Source organism: Gopherus evgoodei, chromosome 3 (genome assembly GCF_007399415.2).
Source record: "Gopherus evgoodei ecotype Sinaloan lineage chromosome 3, rGopEvg1_v1.p, whole genome shotgun sequence".
In the NCBI taxonomy this organism is placed as follows: domain Eukaryota; kingdom Metazoa; phylum Chordata; order Testudines; family Testudinidae; genus Gopherus; species Gopherus evgoodei.
The window spans coordinates 39,824,919-39,844,115 of record NC_044324.1 but is presented as its reverse complement, the minus strand read 5'-3'; the positions used below and the strand labels follow the sequence as shown (position 1 = coordinate 39,844,115).

The window sequence follows — 19,197 nt, the reverse complement described above, 5'->3', positions numbered from 1 at the left end:
AACTCTTATAAATAACTCAATATTGGCTGTGTTGATATGCCCACATCATCTTGTAGGGGATCAGGGAGGAGTGGGTGGCTTAGAAGCTGGCAAACCATTCTGGTCAATTTATTGTAGGTGACTTGCTTTTAAAACTCCTAATACTTTTTTCCAGCAATGTTCTAATGGTGTTTAGCTATATATTTGCCTCCTTTAAATCAAAGACTTGAAGCATTGTTGCTTTAGAATGTTGCACAGAAGTGTATAGAATCAATTTGACAGGATCATAGGGCTTTAGCTGTTTCTTCCATGCAAAATCCATTCAGTGCACAGCCTAAAATATCAGGTCGCAGTAGTTGGTTCTAGGGTGACCAGATGTCCTATTTTATAGGGACAGTCCTGATTTTGGGGTCTTTTTCTTATATAGGTTCCTAATACTCCCCACCCCCGTCCCGATTTTTCACACTTGCTGTCTGGTCACCGTAGTTAGTTCGTTCTTATAAAATTCTCAAAAGTGGAGCTAGTTGCTGCCATAGTGATTCGTAGATATTTATTGAAAAATGTGTGAACAGTTCATACATTTTAACGCTAGATCTTTTCCCAGAGATTGTGGGCAACCAAACAGACATTAAGGGACTGATTCGTAAAACTACACTGATTTGTATAGTTTTAATGATGGAGTGATAATGCAATACTTTGGTAAGGGTGTGTGCCAATAGCTACCTTCATAAATGCCATTTTGCATGAAACTCTCTCCTGACTCGTACAGTCGTGTTGGCTGTGCTCCTTAATTGTACATGCAGTTCATATTAATTGCATGTGCATTTTTGAAAATCAAACTTTAATAACAATTTAATCAGGAAACCTCATCTCGTGCAGATATGCACCTTCTTCAGCTACCTTCTCAGTGCTGCAGACAGTATTCTTATTAAAAAAAATCCCTTGGAAACAGGAATAACTTGTCACTCACCTGTAGTACTTACTAGTTTCCCCCCTTTTTATAATACTTGTAAAACATGTTTCAACCTATGACGACAATGCTGCATAAAAACCTTTATTTTTTAAACTGTGTGTAAGCTTTTGAAAACTTAACTTGGCAAATTGTAGTACCAGTCAAGTACCAGCAGGAGTCCCTCACTCACTACTGATGTTTAGAATTTCAGTTTGTTTTTATTATTATAAGCAAAACAAACTTGCAGTTAAACATTGGGGCAATATTTTTCAAAGTCCTGGTTAAGGTACTTGCTGTGGCCTCTGGCTCTGAAATCCTTGCTTTCTTTAGGGGATGGGAAGGGATTCTTATCTTTTATCCTTGAAAGGAAGGAGGGAGGAATCCATTCTAATGCTTTGGCTGATCTTGATCCATAACTTTCAGGTAAATCATTGTCTTTGGTTTCCGCTACCTCTAACCCCTCATGATAATGAGGACTACCTGTGTATAAGAACCTGGTATTTGAATAGGTGCATCTTTTGGGGAAGTACTAATTCAGTGTGCCTCTAAATAGGACAACTAGAAAATTCCCTTCCTCTGCTACTACTACTAAGATCTTATATTATGAAAGTGAAATTATTTTTAAAAAACTTTTTCTATTAACTTTTTCATTTAGTTTGAACAATGAAAATGGATTCATATTCTGCTTCTCAACATCCTGCTAGAGCTCAGGAAAAGGAACACAGCTGGGAAGCATTCATGACTCTGATCCCATGAAGATTTACACATGTGCTTAACTTTAAGACCCACAAGTAATCCCACTGCAATCAATGGGATTGCTTGCATGCTTAAAGTTAAGTATGTCCTGAGGTTTTTGCTGGATTGAGACCTGTATTAAATAACTATATTTAAAAACTCATCAGTTTCAACAGAAGAATTTAATCCTGGAGCTAACATGGTTTTGCGACTGTCCAAACTGATTTCTGTTGTGCATGCTGCAAACCTGTCTGACTCCTGTTTTAAGTAAGGTTTTTAAACACAGTTCTTTTGGTCAGTGAAAATGAGGCCTGAAAGGGTTTTCTGCCCCCTAGAAAAGGGTTACAATAGACAAAATATTTCTTGGGACATAAAAATCTTCAGACGTTAACTAGAGTCTGCATGAGGTTTGATATTTGTTGCTGTAATCCACATTAGGAGGATGAGTCTTTGTACCTCTATTAGTGGCTGGTCCACTGATTCATGTGAATAGTCATTTAGCTTATGTGGTAGAAACTCACCATTTTAGTTCTGAAGATCTAGGATTGAAATCCTACAGCCAACCCAAGTGGAGTCGTTATATTGTGACTCAGTATGGCTGGCTGAAGCAAACACTGAGAATGTATTAATCGCTGCTGATGGAAGCTTTTTCCTTCTTTTGCAGGTTTTTATTTCTGTAAACTGCCTCAGCACAGATTTCTCCTCTCAGAAAGGAGTTAAAGGGCTGCCCTTGAACATTCAGATTGACACCTACAGCTACAATAACAGGAGTAACAAACCCGTCCACAGGGCCCACTGCCAGATTAAAGTCTTTTGTGACAAGGTAAGGTCAGGCCGGCTTGCAAATGAGGGCTTGGGGAAGGCAGTTCCTCCAGCTCTATTTAGTATAAATGACCTTTTCCTTTATGATTCTAACACATGCTATTTTGGATAATCTCTGAAAACTCCATATGTGTTTGGCATTTGTAAGGGAAAAAATTGCTTCAGAGATGCTGAAGTGACCTCAGAAAAATTTGCTTCCTTCAGAATGCTGGAGTGTTGCAAAATGTTTTTAGGCACAGTTAGTGTTGACTTTGGGAATGGTCCTTGGGAGATGACACTGAATGTCACAGTTGCCGACAGCAAAAACTCTGTATACTTGGTTTTCAGTTCAAACTTGAAACTCTATTGAGATAGGGAACAAGTCTGTTTTTATGAAAAATCACTAAATATGGAATTTTTTTATTTCTTTGTGTGCCGCCTTATTGTTCTCATTATCCAAATATCTGAGAACCTCACCAGTAATGAGTTTGTTTTCCTACTGCCCTGGTGAGATAGGGAAGTATCATTATTAGCATTTTATTGATGGGGAAACTGTGGACAAAATTTTCAAGTCTCCACTAATTTTGAATGCCTCAGTTATGAGCGCTCCGCTTGGCGCTTATGGTTTGGTTTTTCTCCACAGATGTAGAGCACCTAAAGCTGTGAGTGCAGCATTGTAGAAGGTGGAATATTTCCTGAGACTGTGTGAAGTTTTAAAAACTTGACTAGATTTTCACAAATGACAATTTTTCGTGGCTTACAACTCATCCAAATCTGGGCAGACCTTCCCAGGCACAGCAAAAAGCACATCTCCGAGCCCAGGGCTTCTCCTAACCAAATTCTGAACTCTCAACTCCAAAGTGCAGGCTACCGTAAAAAAATCTTAATGTTTCTGTCACTATCACTCCAGTTATAATGCATGGATGGACACTCACCCAGCCTTCTTCTGCCCCACCGCAAGGCCTATACTGTAAGCAGGGCCAGAATAGTGGCTTAGGCACTTGTGAAAATTATGCCCAAAGTGACTTGGACTCCCAAATCCCACAGCACATAAGTTGTTTGAAAATGGGAATTAGGCACTTATGAAAACATTCCCTTTAATCTTAAAAATTACAAATTGCAAAGGGTTTGCAGACTTCCTGATGGTTTCTCGTGCTCACTATTTACTTGGCATTATAAATCTGGCTAGCACGTCCATTCTGCACTATGCAGATCTTCTGACTCGGGTCTGCAGCTTGACCTATTTCCAAACTGGACAGGGCTTGGACCAGAGTCACAGCAGGACTGGGGCTCTGACCAACCCCTATAGCAGGTCCTGACTGCTTGTGGACTCAGGTCAAACTATTTCATGTGTAAATGGAAGGGAGGATTGGGCTCAAACTAGATTCAGAGCCCAGGCTTGGTGGTCAGTATAGATATACCTAGAGAGGTTAAGTGACTTGTCACATAAGAAGTCTGTGATGGAGAAGAGAATTGAACCCAGGCTAGTGCCCTAACCCCTGGACTACTTCTCAATCAGTTGCAAGCTAAAAAAGCAGACTTCCAAACTCCCTTGCTTTTAATAAACCAGTTGTTAATATGGCAAATCCACACTCTGCTCATTGGTTTAGAGAAAAGTGTTTTCGTCTGCATCATACATTTTCAGGAACTCTAGTTAGTTACGCCCATTTTATATAACTTTTCACTTTGGATTTTGTCTGGTCTCAAATATTGGCTCAAGCTCTGTTTAAGTAGTATAAAAATAGACTTGACCAGACACCTCCTATTAGTTGAGTCCCAACCCACAGCAGTGCTTCCATCTGACTGCAGAGAATGACTCATTAGTCACCTTATGTCTCCCCCCAAGTGGCCAAGGCTTGAATCTTAAGTGATCCATCTATTTACCTTATGTACTTAAGTGGCCACCATTACCATGGTAACTGAATGTCTCTCACAGTAAAATTGTGAGGCAGTGTGGGTGAGGTAATATCTTTTATTGGACTAACTTCTGTTGGTGAGACACAAGTTTTCAGGCCTACCCAGAGCTGCTCTTCAGGTCTGGGAAACTAACTTGGAGTGTCACAGCTAAATACAAGGTGGAACAGATTGTTCTTCTTCAAGGGATTGCTCATGTGTATTCCATAATAGGTGTGCATGCTTGCCACGTGCACCAATGCCAAAGTTTTTTTTCCCCTGCCAGTACCTGTAGAGGAGAGCCCGCTAGCAACCCCTGGAGTGGTGCCTCCATGGTGTGGTATATGGCGCTGCACCTTCCCCCCACCCTCAGTTCCTTCTTGCCACCTGTGAAGGTGCACCGGAACTGCTCTGCTCCAGCTTGTCTGCAGCTTTCCTCTAGAACTCTTATTTGTTCATAGTAGTACCTGTAGTTGAAGTAGTTTGGATTAGTATTAGTTTAGTTTAGTGTGCCCGGGTCAGGGCATGCGCCATGCCCCAGGCTTTAAGTCGTGCAACACTTGTCAGCAGCCGATGCAGGTGAGTGACCCGCACATGAACTGTTTACGCTGTCTGGGGGAAACCCATCTCAGCGATCGCTGCAAGATTTGCAGATCTTTCAAGCCTCAGAGCAAGAAAGAAAGGGGCATTTGGCTCAGAGACATTCTGATGGAGTTGGCACTGACACCGACTCTGGTGCACTGCTCTGAGTTGGCACCGGGTACCACAGCGTAGGTGCGCAGTGACCCTTTGGTGTCTTCAACCAGTTGGCACCACTCCCTGTCCACAGGGCACGTCAAGAAGGCCAAGAAGAGATCTTCGCCGAGGCACTGGAGCAAGATGGGGGGAGAGACTAGACCCATATTGAGCAATTCTTGGTCACTGTCAGCCTCCAGGCCTCTGACTCAGGTCGAGTGGAGTAGCCCAGCACAGTCTGTGCTGGCTTCCCTGGATGTGTGGGTAGCCTCCACGCCGGAGACCCTGTAAGCGGCCCAGGGCGTTATGTCCCTGCTGGTACCAGGAACACTGCCACCGTTGGCTTCCCGGTCCAGAGACAAGCCACCACTTGGATCGCCACAGTCGCCTCCTGGTCGGTACCGTTCGTGGTCGAGGGAATGTTCCTGATGCCATTCGCCACTCAGTGACTGCCCAGTGCGTAGTCCACATCGCTCACCGTCGACCCCCACCAGGTTGCCTAGCTGGGTTCCGACTGACAGGGGGTCCAGGCACCGCTCTGCCTCAAGGGACCGCAGACCTCACAAAGGGAGCGGGCCCCATCGAGACAGAGATGGATGGCACCAGAGGCCTTCATCTTCGAGAGGCTACTGTAACCCATTGTGTTGTGGGTGTCGATGCCGTTCCCATTCTTCATCTTGCTCACGGACACCACCTTGGCGCTGCTTCCGCAGTCCCGGGCATCAATCGCCAGCACCTTACCAGCTCGGATCCACCTGCTGGAGCCGATCACAGAGCAGCTGCTACCTGTAGTACCATTCCTCCACATCGGGATCATGGTCTCGTGGTCAACACCATAACCAATGCCACCGCTCCTCCCAGTCCAGGGACAGCAGCAGGTCATAAACCAGCCCGGCCTCCCTTCGTAGTCATCAGTTGATGGGACGTGCTAGTCAGGCTGAACAGCCTGCTCCACTGGTGCTACAGCAGGTGGAGTGGCACCAGGCTCCTTGGCCGGCACCTTGGTACCAGTGGGCCCCGTGGTGGGGGCTCACTTGGTGGCCGGAGCCTCGGAACGACCATCGGCCTCTCTTTCCCAGCCTCCCAGAAAGGCGTCAGTGAGACGTGCATTTTCGGTTCCATGCCTGGAGGGTGACCAAGTGGTGGGACCTCCAATACCGGTGGGTTTGCAGAATACCCTGCCTGCATCCTCACCCTCCCCTGATGAGATGATTATGACCCCTCCTCCTTCTGTTCCACAGGAGGACTCTTAGGCCCACCAGGAACTATTGAAAAGGATGGCATCAAACCTCAACCTTCAGGCCGAGGATGTGGAGGAACCCTTGGACTCCCTCCCCAACGTGCTATCTGCCTCAGTACTGGGCAGGGTGGCTCTTCCAGTCCAAGAAGGGGTGGCAAAAATTTCAAATGCCTTGTGGCAAACCCAGCTTCCTTGTCTCCCCTCCCCCCCATCTCTAAGAGGGCAGAACGGAAGTACTTTGTGCCCGCCAGGTGGCATGAATACCTGTACACCCACCCTGCCCCCAACTCCCTCGTGGTTGTTGGTCAATCACAGGGAGAGGCAGGACCAACTAGCCCGTACTCTGAAAAATAGACTCCAGGAGGTTGGATTTATTTGGGGGAGAGGTTTATTTGTCCTAGAGTTTCCAGTTAAGGGTGGCAAACCATGAGGCTCTCCTGGGTTGGAATGAGTTCAATGTGTGGGGCTCTCTACCCAATTTCGAGGACTCTCTCCAGGAGCATGACAGGAAGGAGTTCAAAGCTCTGGTGGAGGAGGGTACAGAGGCTGCCAAGTGTCGGATGCTGCGGAAACAGCTGCAAGGTTCATGCCCTCCGCAGTGTCCATGAGAAGGGTGTCTGGGCTGTCCAGTGAGGCACAGCCTTCCTTGCAGGATCTCCTGTTCGATGGCAAGGCCCTGTTTGCGGAACAGACAGACATGAAACTTCATGGCCTGAAAGATTCCTGTACTACACTTAAGACACTTGGCCTCTATGTCCCAGCTCTGGCTAGGCCCAAGTTTAAGCCTCAGCAGGCTCCCACCCAGGCCACTCACTGTAAATAAAAGTCTCCTTATAAAAAGTCACAGGACTATAAGAGAAACACCCACAGAAGCAGTCTCGATCTGTCCCCAGCCTGGGTCCTCCAAGGGTAAACAGGCGGGGTTTTGACCGGATGCCCGGGGATGACCTACCAGTTCACACCAGGGATGTACCCACAATAAAGCTTCCCTTCTCCAGCCGGTTGTGTGCTTTTCTCCTGGAGTGGTTGCAGCTGACTTCAGATTGTTGGGTCCTCAACACTTATCTCCTGCGGCTACATCCTCCAGTTTACCTCTACCCCCATCCCTCCTGGGACCCCTCTCACGAGACCCTGTTAGAGCAGGAGGTGGGGCAGATCCTTGGCTTAGGAGTGGTGGAAGTGGTGCCAGCGGAGTTCAAAGGCCATGGGTACTATTTCCGCTATTTCCTTACCCTGAAGGCCCAAGTGGGGCTTGGCCCCATTCTGGATCTGTGAGGCCTGAACCAGTACATGGTAAAGCTCAAGTTTTGCATGGTCTCTCTGGCCTCCATCATCCCCTCCCTTGATCCCGGGAACTGGTACACCACCCTCAATCTGCAGGTCGTGTACTTCCACGTTAATGTATTCAAGGGGCACAGGCGCTTCCTCTGTTTCATGTTGGGCAGGAGCACTACCAATTTACAGTTCTCCCGTTTGTTCTGTTCACTGCTCCCAGGGTATTCATGAAATGTATGTCAGTGGTGGTGACCTACCTCAGGCACCATGGGGTCCAGATCTTCCCCTATCTGGACGACTGGCTGGTCAAGGGCAGCTCCCAGTTGCAGGTGTGTGATCACATAGTGCTCCTCCTGTCCACATGTGCCACCCTGGGCCTGTTGTTGAATGACACCAAGTCCATGTTAGTCCCGGTATGGTGCATAGAGTTTATCGCAGTAGTCCTGGACATGATGTCGGCCAGGGCCTCCCTCCCACCAGACAGATTCAAGACCCTGAAAGGGCTCATCGACACAGTCAAAGTTTCCCATGACGACAGCAAGAAAGTGTCTCCAGCTCCTGGGTCACATGTCAGTGTGCCTTTATGTGGTTCACCACACCAGACTTAGGATGAGGCCCTTTCAGCTCTGGTTGTCCTCGGTCTTCTCCCAGGCCAGAGACAGGATGGACAAGGTCCTCATTGTGCCTGAGCCAGTGATCGCCTCCCTACAATGGTGCTCCTTCCCAGGGAGCATGCTCTGCGGGGTCCCATTCAGGGGCAAGGGCCCATTGCTGGAGCTGGTGTCTGACTCATCGGACTTGGGTCTGAACATTCCCCACATGGGCTCCACACCCCAAGGTCTGTGGTCTGCGCACGACCAGGTCCGTGGCGGCCACCGAGGAAGCAGATCTCCTCACGGAGCCCCTGCTACACATGTGCAGGTGGCGGAGTCCCCCTCAGTGTGCCAGAGGTTGGTCCTGGCAGAAGTCACCAGAGTTGGAGACCTCCTGGAGACTACGAAGGGGGTGACCGGCTGGATCCCCTGATGCACGCTCATCACGTGGGGCTCTCCAGGTCTCATACTCCCCAGCGCATACTTCAGGAGGTGAGGGCCGCTTTGCCGCCCGCTGCTCGAGCCAACCTCGACTGGGTCCTGTGAGAGGGCACACCCCGTCCACCCCAGGCCCTCCAGACGTTTTAATCGGGCCCCTGTCCCGTGGACCCAACCGCTCCCCTCCCGCCCATCCCTTCACCGTGAGCCGGCTGCACAACTTGCAGGTGGTTCGTTTCCAGACCCCACCAAGGAAACACCTATACATGCTCATGCTCCACACCCTTCACCTCCTCACCCTCATGTCCCGCCCCAACACAAAGTGGCGGGACCTCCTGCCACCTCTAGAGGGTGAGGTGTCTCGGTGGGCCAGCCTATACTCTGCCTTGGTCTTGAGGCCCGACGGGGATATCAGTTGGCGGCTCCTTCATGGGGCCGTGAGCATAGGCATGTACTTGGCATGGTTTACCCCCATCCCAGACACATGCCCCTTCTGTGGCATGAGGGAGACCCTGGCAAACGTTTATTTGGAGTGCGCCAGGTTGCAGCCCCTGTTCCACTCCTCACAAATATTTTGTTAAGCTTCTGGCTGCACTTCTCCCCTCATCTCCTTATCTATGCACTCCCCATCTGTGGCCCCACAAAGCCATGGGACCTCCTGGTCAACCTCCTGGCCCTGGCTAAAACGGCCATCTGTAAAACCAGAGAGGAGGTTGGCCAATGGAGTCTCCTGTTACTGTAGGGCCTATTTCTGATCCTCCATCCGCTCACGTATCCGGGCAGAGTTCCTCTGAGTGGCGTCCGCTGGCTTCCTTGACGCCTTTTGAGGAGCAGTGGGCACTGTCCAGGGTTCTCTGGTTGGTTTCCCTGTCAGGTTCCCTTTGTTTGACCCCCATCCCTGTTATCTCATTAGTTGTCCCCCAGAATTATTTGGTTTCCAGGCCCTGTAGATCCTCCTTTTAGGCTGGTGGGGGGAGGGTGTCATTTAGCACTGGATCAATAGGATCGAGGAACTCAGCGTGGTCCAGCTGGCGTGCGTGGCCTTCCGCTCACACCTGGAGGGCAGAGTGGTCAGGGTTCTCACGGACAACATGGCCTTGATGTTTTACATCAACAGGCAAGGTGGGGCCTGCTCCTCTGCCAGGAAACCCTCAGGCTATGGGATTCCATGTAGCCCATGATGTTTGCCTACAGGCCTACCACCTCCCAGGCACCTGAAACTCGCAGGCGGATCTCCTGAGCCGAGACTTTTCTCCTCTCAGCATGAGTGGTCTCTACACCCAGAAGTGGTGCACAGACTTTTCCAAGAGTGAGGAACTCCCCAGGTGGACCTGTTCGCTACTCAGCAGAACTGCCAGTGTCCCTGGTCTGCTCGGGGGGGGCTGGGAATGGGTGCTATCTCGATGTCTTCCTCCTGTCCTGGTCAGGCCAGCTTCTCTATGCCTTCTCCCTGATCCTGCTGATTGGCAGGGTCCTGGAAAAGATAAAGACGGACAGGGTCCGGGTCCTCCTGATTTGCCCTGGCATGGCCCAGGCAGCATTGGTATGGGACCCTCATGAGCCTGGCGGTTGCCCCACCATGACTGCCATCCTGCCCAGACCTGCTCTCCCAGGACCAGGGCCGCCTCCTCCACCCCAACCTAGCAGCACTCCACCTCACGGCATGACTGTTCAATGGTTAGGCCAGGAGGAAAGGACGTGCTCGGAAGGGGCTCAGCGCATCCTCTTGGAAAGCAGGTTACCCTCCATGCATCGAGCCTACTTGGCTAAGTGGTCTCAGTTTTCCCGATGAACAGCTGAGCAGGGCATTTCCCCTGTGGCTGCCCTGATCCAACGCATTTTAGACTATCTCCTTTACCTTAGACCCCAGGGCCTGGCACCCTCGTCTGTCAAGGTGCACTTGGCGGCCATATTGGCCTTCCACCTGCTAGTGCAGGGGCAGTGTTCCCCAATACTATGACTTGCCGATTCCTTAAGGGATTGGATTGTCTCTTCCCGTACATTAGGTCCTTAGTTCTGCAGTGGGATCTGAACTTGGTGCTGGCATGGTGGACGGGTCCCTCCTTTGAGTCATTGGCTATATGCTCCTGGTTGCATCTCTCATGGAAGGTAGCCTTCCTGGTGCCCATCATGTCCACTAGATGGGTCTCAGGATCCTGACCTTCAATCCCCTGTACAGGGTGTTTCATAAGGATAAGGTCCAGCTCTGCCCACATCCTTCATTCCTCCTAAAAATGGTCTCCAGCTACCACATGGTCAGGACATTTTCCTGCTGGTCCTCTGCCTCAAGTCCCATGCGTCCAGTGAGGAGCGTTGCCTGCACACTCTGGATGTCAGATGGGCTCTGGCCTTTCACCTGGAGTGGACTAAGCCATTCAGGAAGTCTTCGCAACTGTTCATCGTCTTGGCTGAGCGCATGAGAGGTCGGCCAATCTCCACTCAGTGGCTCTCCAACTGGATCACCTCATGCATCCGTACCTGTTATGACCTGGTAGGAATCCCTCCACCATCAATTGTGAGGGCACACTTAACTAGAGCGTGAGCCTCGTCAGCTCCTTTTTAGCCCATGTCCCCATTCAGGACGCTTGCAGGGCTGCCACGTGGTCTTCAATTCACACATTCACTTCACATTATGCGATTGTCTCCCAGACCAGGGAAGACGCTAGGTTCGGCAGGGCTGTGCTCTATCCTGAGAGTTTGTGAACACCTACCCACCTCCAGCAGATACAGCTTGGAATCACCTATTGTGGAATACACATGAGTAATCAGCCCAAGAAGAAAAGACAGTTACCTTTTCCGTAACTGGTGTTCTTCGAGATGTGTTGCTCATGTCCATTCCACATCCCGCCCTCCTTTCCCTATCAGAGTTGTCTGGCAAGAAGGAACTGAGGGCAGGGGGAGCACGCAGCGCCCCTTACACTGAGCCATGGAGGCGCCACTCTAGGAGTCGCTAGGGGCACTCCCCTATGGGTACTACTAGGGAAAAAACTTCTGGCACTGGTGCACAGGGCTAGCATGCACATCTATTGTGGAATAGACATGAGCAACACATCTCGAAGAACACCAGTTACGGAAAAGGTAACTGTCTTTTTAGCAAAAGTAAAAACCATGAGGAGTCTTGTAATACCTTAAAGACTAACAATTTATTAGAGCATAAGCTTTTGTGGACTATGGCCCACTTCTTCAGATGTGTAGAGAAAGTGTAAATACAGTTCAAGATGTTACCTCACCCACCTTCTCGCTCTAGTATCCTGGGACGAACATGGTCACAACTACACTGTGTAAAATCTTTTTAGCCTCACAACACCTCCGTAGGAGGTAGGGTAGTTCCCCATTTTATAGATGGGGAACAGAGGCAGAGAAACTTAGTGATACACAGGAAGCCAGTGGTAGAGCAGGAAGTTGAACCTGGGTCTCCCAGGCTAGTATTCTAACCACGGGCCATGCTTCTTGTATGCAGTGAGGGGTGCTGTTGGAATATTGTATGGGTTCATGGGTGGCAGGGGAACCATAGGGGAAGGGGAGTGTGAGAAGAAATGTTCATGAAATGTGCACTCTTCTCAAAAGACTGGCTTCCCAGATCCCCTCACTTAATCTGCTTAATGAGTCAGCCAGTGAAAGATGTGCCTGTATTTTGTTGCACCTGGGTGAATTCCATTGATATCACTGGGGCTCTGCGTGGGCACCTAGGTATGTCTGTGTGCAGCAAGTTGCAGGATCAGGGCCTAAGAGGTGGTTAGGCACGTATTAGGTTTGTGTATGACAGAATAAGGAAGAACCTCTCCTTCTGTCCCTATACAGATCCTTTAACCCTAGATTACTTCAATTCAAGGAACAGATTTACAGTGGAATTTACCTGCAGCAAAACTTCACTGTGGCCTGGTCCACACTAGAGCGTTAAATCGATTTAACGCTGTACCCGTCCACACTACAAGGCACTTTAAATCGATTTTAAGGGCTCTTAAAATCGATTTCTATACTCCTCCCCAACGAGAGGAGTAACCCTAAAATCGATATTACTATATCGATTTAGGGTTAGTGTGGACGGAAATCGAAGTTATTGGTCTCATTCTTTTACTGAGCTACCCAGAGTGCACCGCTCTGGAAATCGATGATAGCCTAGGACCATGGATGCACACCACCGAATTAATGTGCCCTAGTGTGGACGCGTAAAATCGATTTTATAAAACCAGTTTTATAAAATCGGTTTTAATAATTTCGATTTTATGCTGTAGTGTAGACGTGGCCTGTGAAATGAACCCCCCCATGCAGTTGCATTGCCTTGCCAAATGTTCAAACTAGGATTTCAGCTAGAGGGAAGCTTTTCCATGGAGGTTGGATCTGTGTACTCCACTGTCATTAAACATCTGTGTGGAAGTCCAGGCATTATAGACTAGCAGTGACCCACTTCACAACATGCAGCTGAAATGAGCTGTCCATAAACTTCAAAAGGACTAGGAGCAGTGGCCTTTGGCCTTGGGCCTTGCAACACGCACGTGTCATATGCATTATTACTGTATGCTCTGTCCTGTTACGTACTAGCTAGAAGCCTTATTTAATTATTTAATGAGACTTCACACAGTAAGGACATGCCACGTACACCATGTCAGGTTGTTATAGTCTCACTGAATGAAGAAAAATCATCCTCCTCAGACTGCCAAAAAAAAAAAAAAAAAAAAAAGCCACAAAACTCCAGGCAGTTGCTGGCTGTGTACAAGAATTGCTAACAATGAAGAGACAGCAGATCTTATAATTCACCCTGAGCAAATAGATTATTTGCTGAAAAATGCACTTTTGGTTGACCCCTAATTATTTGCAGATTTGATGTACACAGTTTGTCATTCACAAAATGACCAGAGGAGGTGTTGTTGCTGCTGACCTCTGTTTTTAAGCTTCGGCCCAGTGGTTAGGGTATGCACCTGGAATATGGTAGACACAGGTTTGAATCTCTGCTCAGGAACAGACCAGAGTTTTCAGTGAAATAACAATTTCAGATTCAGTTCAGCCTGAACTAAACTTTTTTTTTTTAATTTGATTTGATTTGAGCAGCCACCATCCTGAAAAATCAGTTATTCACCCAGCTCTACTTATAATGATGCCGTTAGTGGCTCTAGGGTTGAGGATCCTGTTACGCTTCCTTTACCTGTCTGTTAAATTGTGAGCTCTTCAGACCAGAGTCTGGCTTCTACAGGGTTAAGCATGTTGTTGGTGCTTAACAAATAAAACTAATTTTTCATAAGGTAACAGTTCTCAAAAGGAAAATTGACTATCACTGTCTCAACCCAGGAGTGAAATTAGAATCTTAAGGATTTAAAAACAAACAAACAAAAAAGAACCCACCCCACAAACCAGAGGTTTTGATAGGGATCTGAACCCTCAAACTCCAGGACATAATCCACCCTCTGACTACTGGGATTGGGAAGAGACTTTCCATGTTGTTTAATCCTTGCTTCACAGGGAGTTTTCCTAGGCCTTTTTCTGATGCATCTGGCCTTGGCCAGCAGTGACAGATAGAACATGGACTGGATGGACCACTGATCTGATGCAGTCTGGAGATTCCTATTTTCCAAAGCTTAGTATGTGGCTTTTGGTTTGTATGTAGAATTCAAGAGGCTCTTAATGTGCTCCAGTAACTCAGAACCAGCATCACTTTTTAAAACTGTATGGATGTGGGTGTGTAACAAAAGAGGATTTCCTCAAATACATATTGGAAATACATAGACATACACACACCTAAAAAAAGTACAACAGAGAAATTGCAATTCTGAAATATTACATTTGAATAACAGTAAATACTTGACATAACCCTCTGTGAACAAGAAAATATAGGGCTGAGGCAAAATCTGAACTGACCCTTGTGACCCTCACTGACTCTGTACTGCAGATGCATCCCGACACTTCTGCTATGTTAATGTTGCAGGCTGATGTTGTGCCCCTTCAGTCTGAAGTTATGGTGGGTTATACAATTGTGGCAGCCTGGGGTATTTTTTTAAATGCCATCCCATTTTTTAGGGGACAGAGTCATACCGTTAACATACGCAAATGTTACCCATGTTAGAATATCAACGTATCCATGCTGCTTTTTTTTCACAGCACCAGAACATTAGGTGTCTTCTAGATTAAAGATATTGGTCCCTGCCTTGAAATGCTGCAAATCTAGTATTGGGTCATCGTTTTCCTCTTTGAACTGATTATTTCTGGAGCTGGCTGGCCTCCCCTCCTTTATTTCTAATTTCCTGTCTGCTCTGCCAGTTCTCCCCCATCCCCCACATCATCTCTGGTGAGGTTGACCTTTATCCTTGCCACCCTAGCCAAAAGTCATTCTGCCTTTCTGATTTTATGTCCCATCTTTATTAAGGAACATGTACTGTCCCCACTCACTAAGGCTTCTGGGGACCTTACTTTAATAAAATGTTTATTCTAGCTTGCCAGAACCCACTGCTTGTTTATCAAAAAGCCCACTGCTGGTTACAAAGGTTGATCATAAGCCTCACTAAACAGATGGGTCTTTGTAAACCACAGCTCAGATGCCATCTTTCCCGGGCTACTGACCAATTCTCCATCCTGGTGCTTGCTTTCACCGCCCCCTTGAATTTACTTAGATTCCAAGCATTCTAGTGTCATTCTGGGTATAGCTGTATATCTTCAAACTGCCATGCAACCGTTAATGAATCCTCATCTCAGAAAAGATATACTGGCACTAGAAAAGGTTCAGAAAAGGGCAACTAAAATGATTAGGGGTTTGGAGAGGGTCTCATATCAGGAGAGATTAAAGAGGCTAGGACTTTTCAGCTTGAAAAGAGGAGACTAAGGGGGGTATAATAGAGGTATATAAAATCATGAGTGATGTGGAGAAAGTGGATAAGGGAAAGTTATTTACTTATTCCCATAATACAAGAACTAGGGGTCACCAAATGAAATTAATAGGCAGCAGATTTAAAACAAATAAAAGGAAGTTCTTCATCACGCAGCGCACAGTCAACTTGTGGAACTCCTTACCTGAGGAGGTTGTGAAGACTAGGACTGTAACACGGTTTAAAAGAGAACTGGATAAATTCATGGTAGTTAAGTCCATAAATGGCTATTAGCCAGGATAGGTAAGGAATGGTGTCCCTAGCCTCTGTTTTTCAGAGGGTGGAGGTGGATGGCAGGAGAGAGATCACTTAGACTCATAGACTCTAGGACTGGAAGTGACCTCGAGAGGTCATCGAGTCCAGTCCCCTGCCCTCATGGGACTTGATCATTGCCTGTTAGGTTCACTCCCTCTGGGGCACTTGGCTTTGGCCACTGTTGGCAGACAGGATACTGGGCTGGATGGACCTTCGGTCTGACCCAGTATGACCATTCTTATATTCTAAGCTAAATGAACCCAAAGTTATGGAGACACACATGAGTCAAGGAAGCCAGCAGAGTATCAGAAACCTGGAAAAATCTCTGATTGGATGGGCTCAGGCATTTGGTCACAAGCTGAGGTGGTTCAAAAGTTTTGAATTTTTTTAAAACAGAAATTTTTTATTGTTTCTTTAAACAAGCACAGCAAGCGGCAAATATTTGGGCACACACTTCTGAAACCCCAAACCATGTTCAGGTTTTGGCAGACTAATTTCAGCTTTTCAATTAAAAAAACCACAACAAATTTTGAAGGAAAGCAGACATTGTCTGGTGTTTTTTTTTTTCCGCTTTTTAAAAACCCCTAGTTTTCTATCCAAAAGAGTTTTGACCGAAAATATTTGTCTAACCCTTTTAATAAGCTTTAGTGCCTTTTAGCACTAGCTCAGGGGTAGGCAACCTATGGCACACGTGCCGAAGGTGGCACATGAGCTGATTTTCAGTGACACTCACACTGCCCAGGTCTTGGCCACTGGTCCGGGGGGCTCTGCATTTTAATTTAATTTTAAATGAAGCTTCTTAAACATTTTAAAAACCTTATTTACTTTATATACAACAAAGTTTAGTTATATTGTAGACTTATAGAAAGAGACCTTCTAAAAATGTTAAAATGTATTACTGGCATGCGAAATCTTAAATTAGAGTGAATAAATGAAGACTTAGCACAGCACTTCTGAAAGGTTGCTGACCCCTGCGCTAGCTGATGCTGAGAACCAGTGATACCTTGTAAAGGTGACTTGAAAAGAAGTTCTCTCAAAAATGGGTTTGTGTCAAGATGCGAAGGGTTTTTAAATGTTTATTTTTTCCAAGGCTTCCTGGGGAGTGGGGGGGGGGAAGAGAGGGGACAGCAAGTGGGGCAATTTGCCTCAAGCCCCGCAGGGGCCCCCATAAGAATATATATTCTATAGTATTGCAACTTTTGTTTATGGAAGGAGCCCCTCAAATTGCTTTGCCCCAGGCCTCCTGAATCCTCTGGGCAGCCCTGCACTGATCTGAAGGATGAAAAGTAATGCTTGTATTATTTTTAGTCCTGTGAAAGATGGCACAGTCGTTGCTGATGAAGAGTCTTTGACACGCTAGTATGTCTTGTTCCATCCTCGTAAAACGCTAGGAGATCTGAATTTAGCTTGATTATAGCATCAGGAATATTTTTGATTAAAAGTTCAGTAAATATTATTAATTGGAGAAAAATTCAGTGATCGCTATCTTATACCTTAGACACTGCTATTCCCTTAAGTGTATGGAAATAACTGAAGTAATTGTGTGGTAACTTGCCATTTTGCCCCAGTCCCATACTTAAAACAAATTCAGGTGATTGTGATACTTTCATTAAATTTTGATTTGATGACAGTACTTCTGGATAAGTACTGGACAGATTGCAAAAGAGAGATTTTCTGGCTGACCTGATGAAGTGGTTAGTGTGAGACTGACCTGTTCTGCTATGTAAAGATCAATGTCATTGACCTGAGGGTATAAAAACAAACAACTGAAGATACTATTTTTTTTTCTTTCTCCCTTCCTCCCCAATCTGTCATCTGACAGGGAGCAGAGAGGAAGATCAGGGATGAAGAACGAAAACAAAGCAAAAGAAAAGGCAAGTGCACTGACTCCAGCTCCCTGTTGAATGCCTGTAAGTAGAAATTATTCCACCAAGTGTTTAAATTATAGGCCTCATGTCACTTACACACTACAGTTTTTCAGTACAGTAGAATTCTCCTAGAAAGGAGTTACTGCCTGCCTTTTTTTTCCTCCCATAAAATAGCTTCGCTTTAATTCACTGTACATGAGATTGTGAACTGTATTTTGCAATGCACAGGATAAATTAGGAACTTCTTCAAGACAACCAGCAGGAGGCGCCGTAGCAGTGAGTTGCACACTGCAACAGCCTGGTTTTGAGAACTCGTGGAGCATCTACAGCTCCAACTGAAGTCAGTAGGAGCTGGAGATAGAATATCAGGGTTGGAAGGGACCTCAGGAGGTCATCTGGTGCAGCCCCCTGCTCAAAAGCAGGACCAATCCCCCAGATTCCTAAATGGCTCCCTCAAGGATTGAACTCACAACTCGGGGTTTAGCAGGCCAGTACTCAAACCACTGAGCTATAGGCCCCCCATATCCAGAACCTCTGCAAATCAGGCTTAAGGGATTTACTCAAGGCTGTGCAGCAAGACACTGGCAGAGTTTGCAGTACAAACCCAGATCTCCTGATTCCCAGCCTTATACTCAACCCTAGAGAGTTGAGCTGCCCCTTTTTAGTTAATAGTCTAGTTAGACATTGTTTCTACGCATGTAAAAGTTAGCCCAAGGGGCCTGATGCTGGAATGAGCAAAAGGCTTTTTAGATTTTTCCTTCCAAATGTGTTTGCTTTTCATTCTTAATTCTCTCCTGCAGATCATACTTTTTATGTTGTTTCCTACAGAGCCAATGTTAGATGGTCAATTATAGGTTAAGAGTTGTTTGGTGTAGAGTTTATATCCCTGTTTCTCCTTCACATTGTGCAGCAAGGAAAAGTGTGTGTTCCTTGTCTCTCCTTTGGGTTGTTTAAAGATAATATTACATCCACATGATGTGCTTGTCAGAAGCTCTGCTTTTAACAGTCTGACTGGTTCAATAAGCATTAACCTCACAGCTTGTTTAAACAGGGTTTCCTGACACAGCAAATGTGGGCTGGCAGTGTGGCTTTAGAAGAAGGCAATGACACAGGGAAATCCAGTTGCTTAAGGGCAGTTACAGGGAGGGCAGAGTTTTCAAATGTATTATAAAAAGAAGACAACGCTGTGCCAGCGTTTAACAAATGTGTATGTGGGGGGTGTCTCCTATCCCAAGTATAGTAGCCCAAGCAGAATCCAGAGACCACTCTGCACAGTACTAGAACTAATGGCTGAGAAATGGCAATTGCATGCTAAACCGTCCGTTTGTAGAAGTTCATATCTTTCTTCATAAATGCTGCTTATGGGGCTAAACTTCCTATGCTTGGGCTGAGCCCAGATATGGTGTTTATTTCTCCATTAAGGTGAATACATATGGTTTGGCTATAAGCATTACAGTTGCTTCCAGAGACCCAATTACTGTATCTATATGGATTGCTCCATAGTACAGCTGGTTGGCAGTTTTTGGTTGAAGTTTTGGAAAATCAGTTTTCCCACAGAAAATTTCCATTTTAGACTAAT

The 19,197-nt window shown here is 46.6% G+C and overlaps 1 protein-coding gene across 3 annotated transcripts in view; it reads left to right on the top strand.

Annotated features, from left to right (window-relative positions):
- Positions 1-19,197, top strand: part of GRHL1 (grainyhead like transcription factor 1) — a 72,344-nt gene that overhangs the window by 32,854 nt on the left and 20,293 nt on the right. For 2 of the 3 annotated variants that reach the window (XM_030555443.1, XM_030555445.1), the window contains exons 9-10: positions 2,331-2,489; positions 17,573-17,660. In XM_030555443.1, coding sequence (XP_030411303.1) covers positions 2,331-2,489; positions 17,573-17,660 — 247 coding nt within the window. The remainder of the gene's footprint in view (positions 1-2,330; positions 2,490-17,572; positions 17,661-19,197) is intronic. The other variant, XM_030555444.1, reaches the window with a different exon arrangement.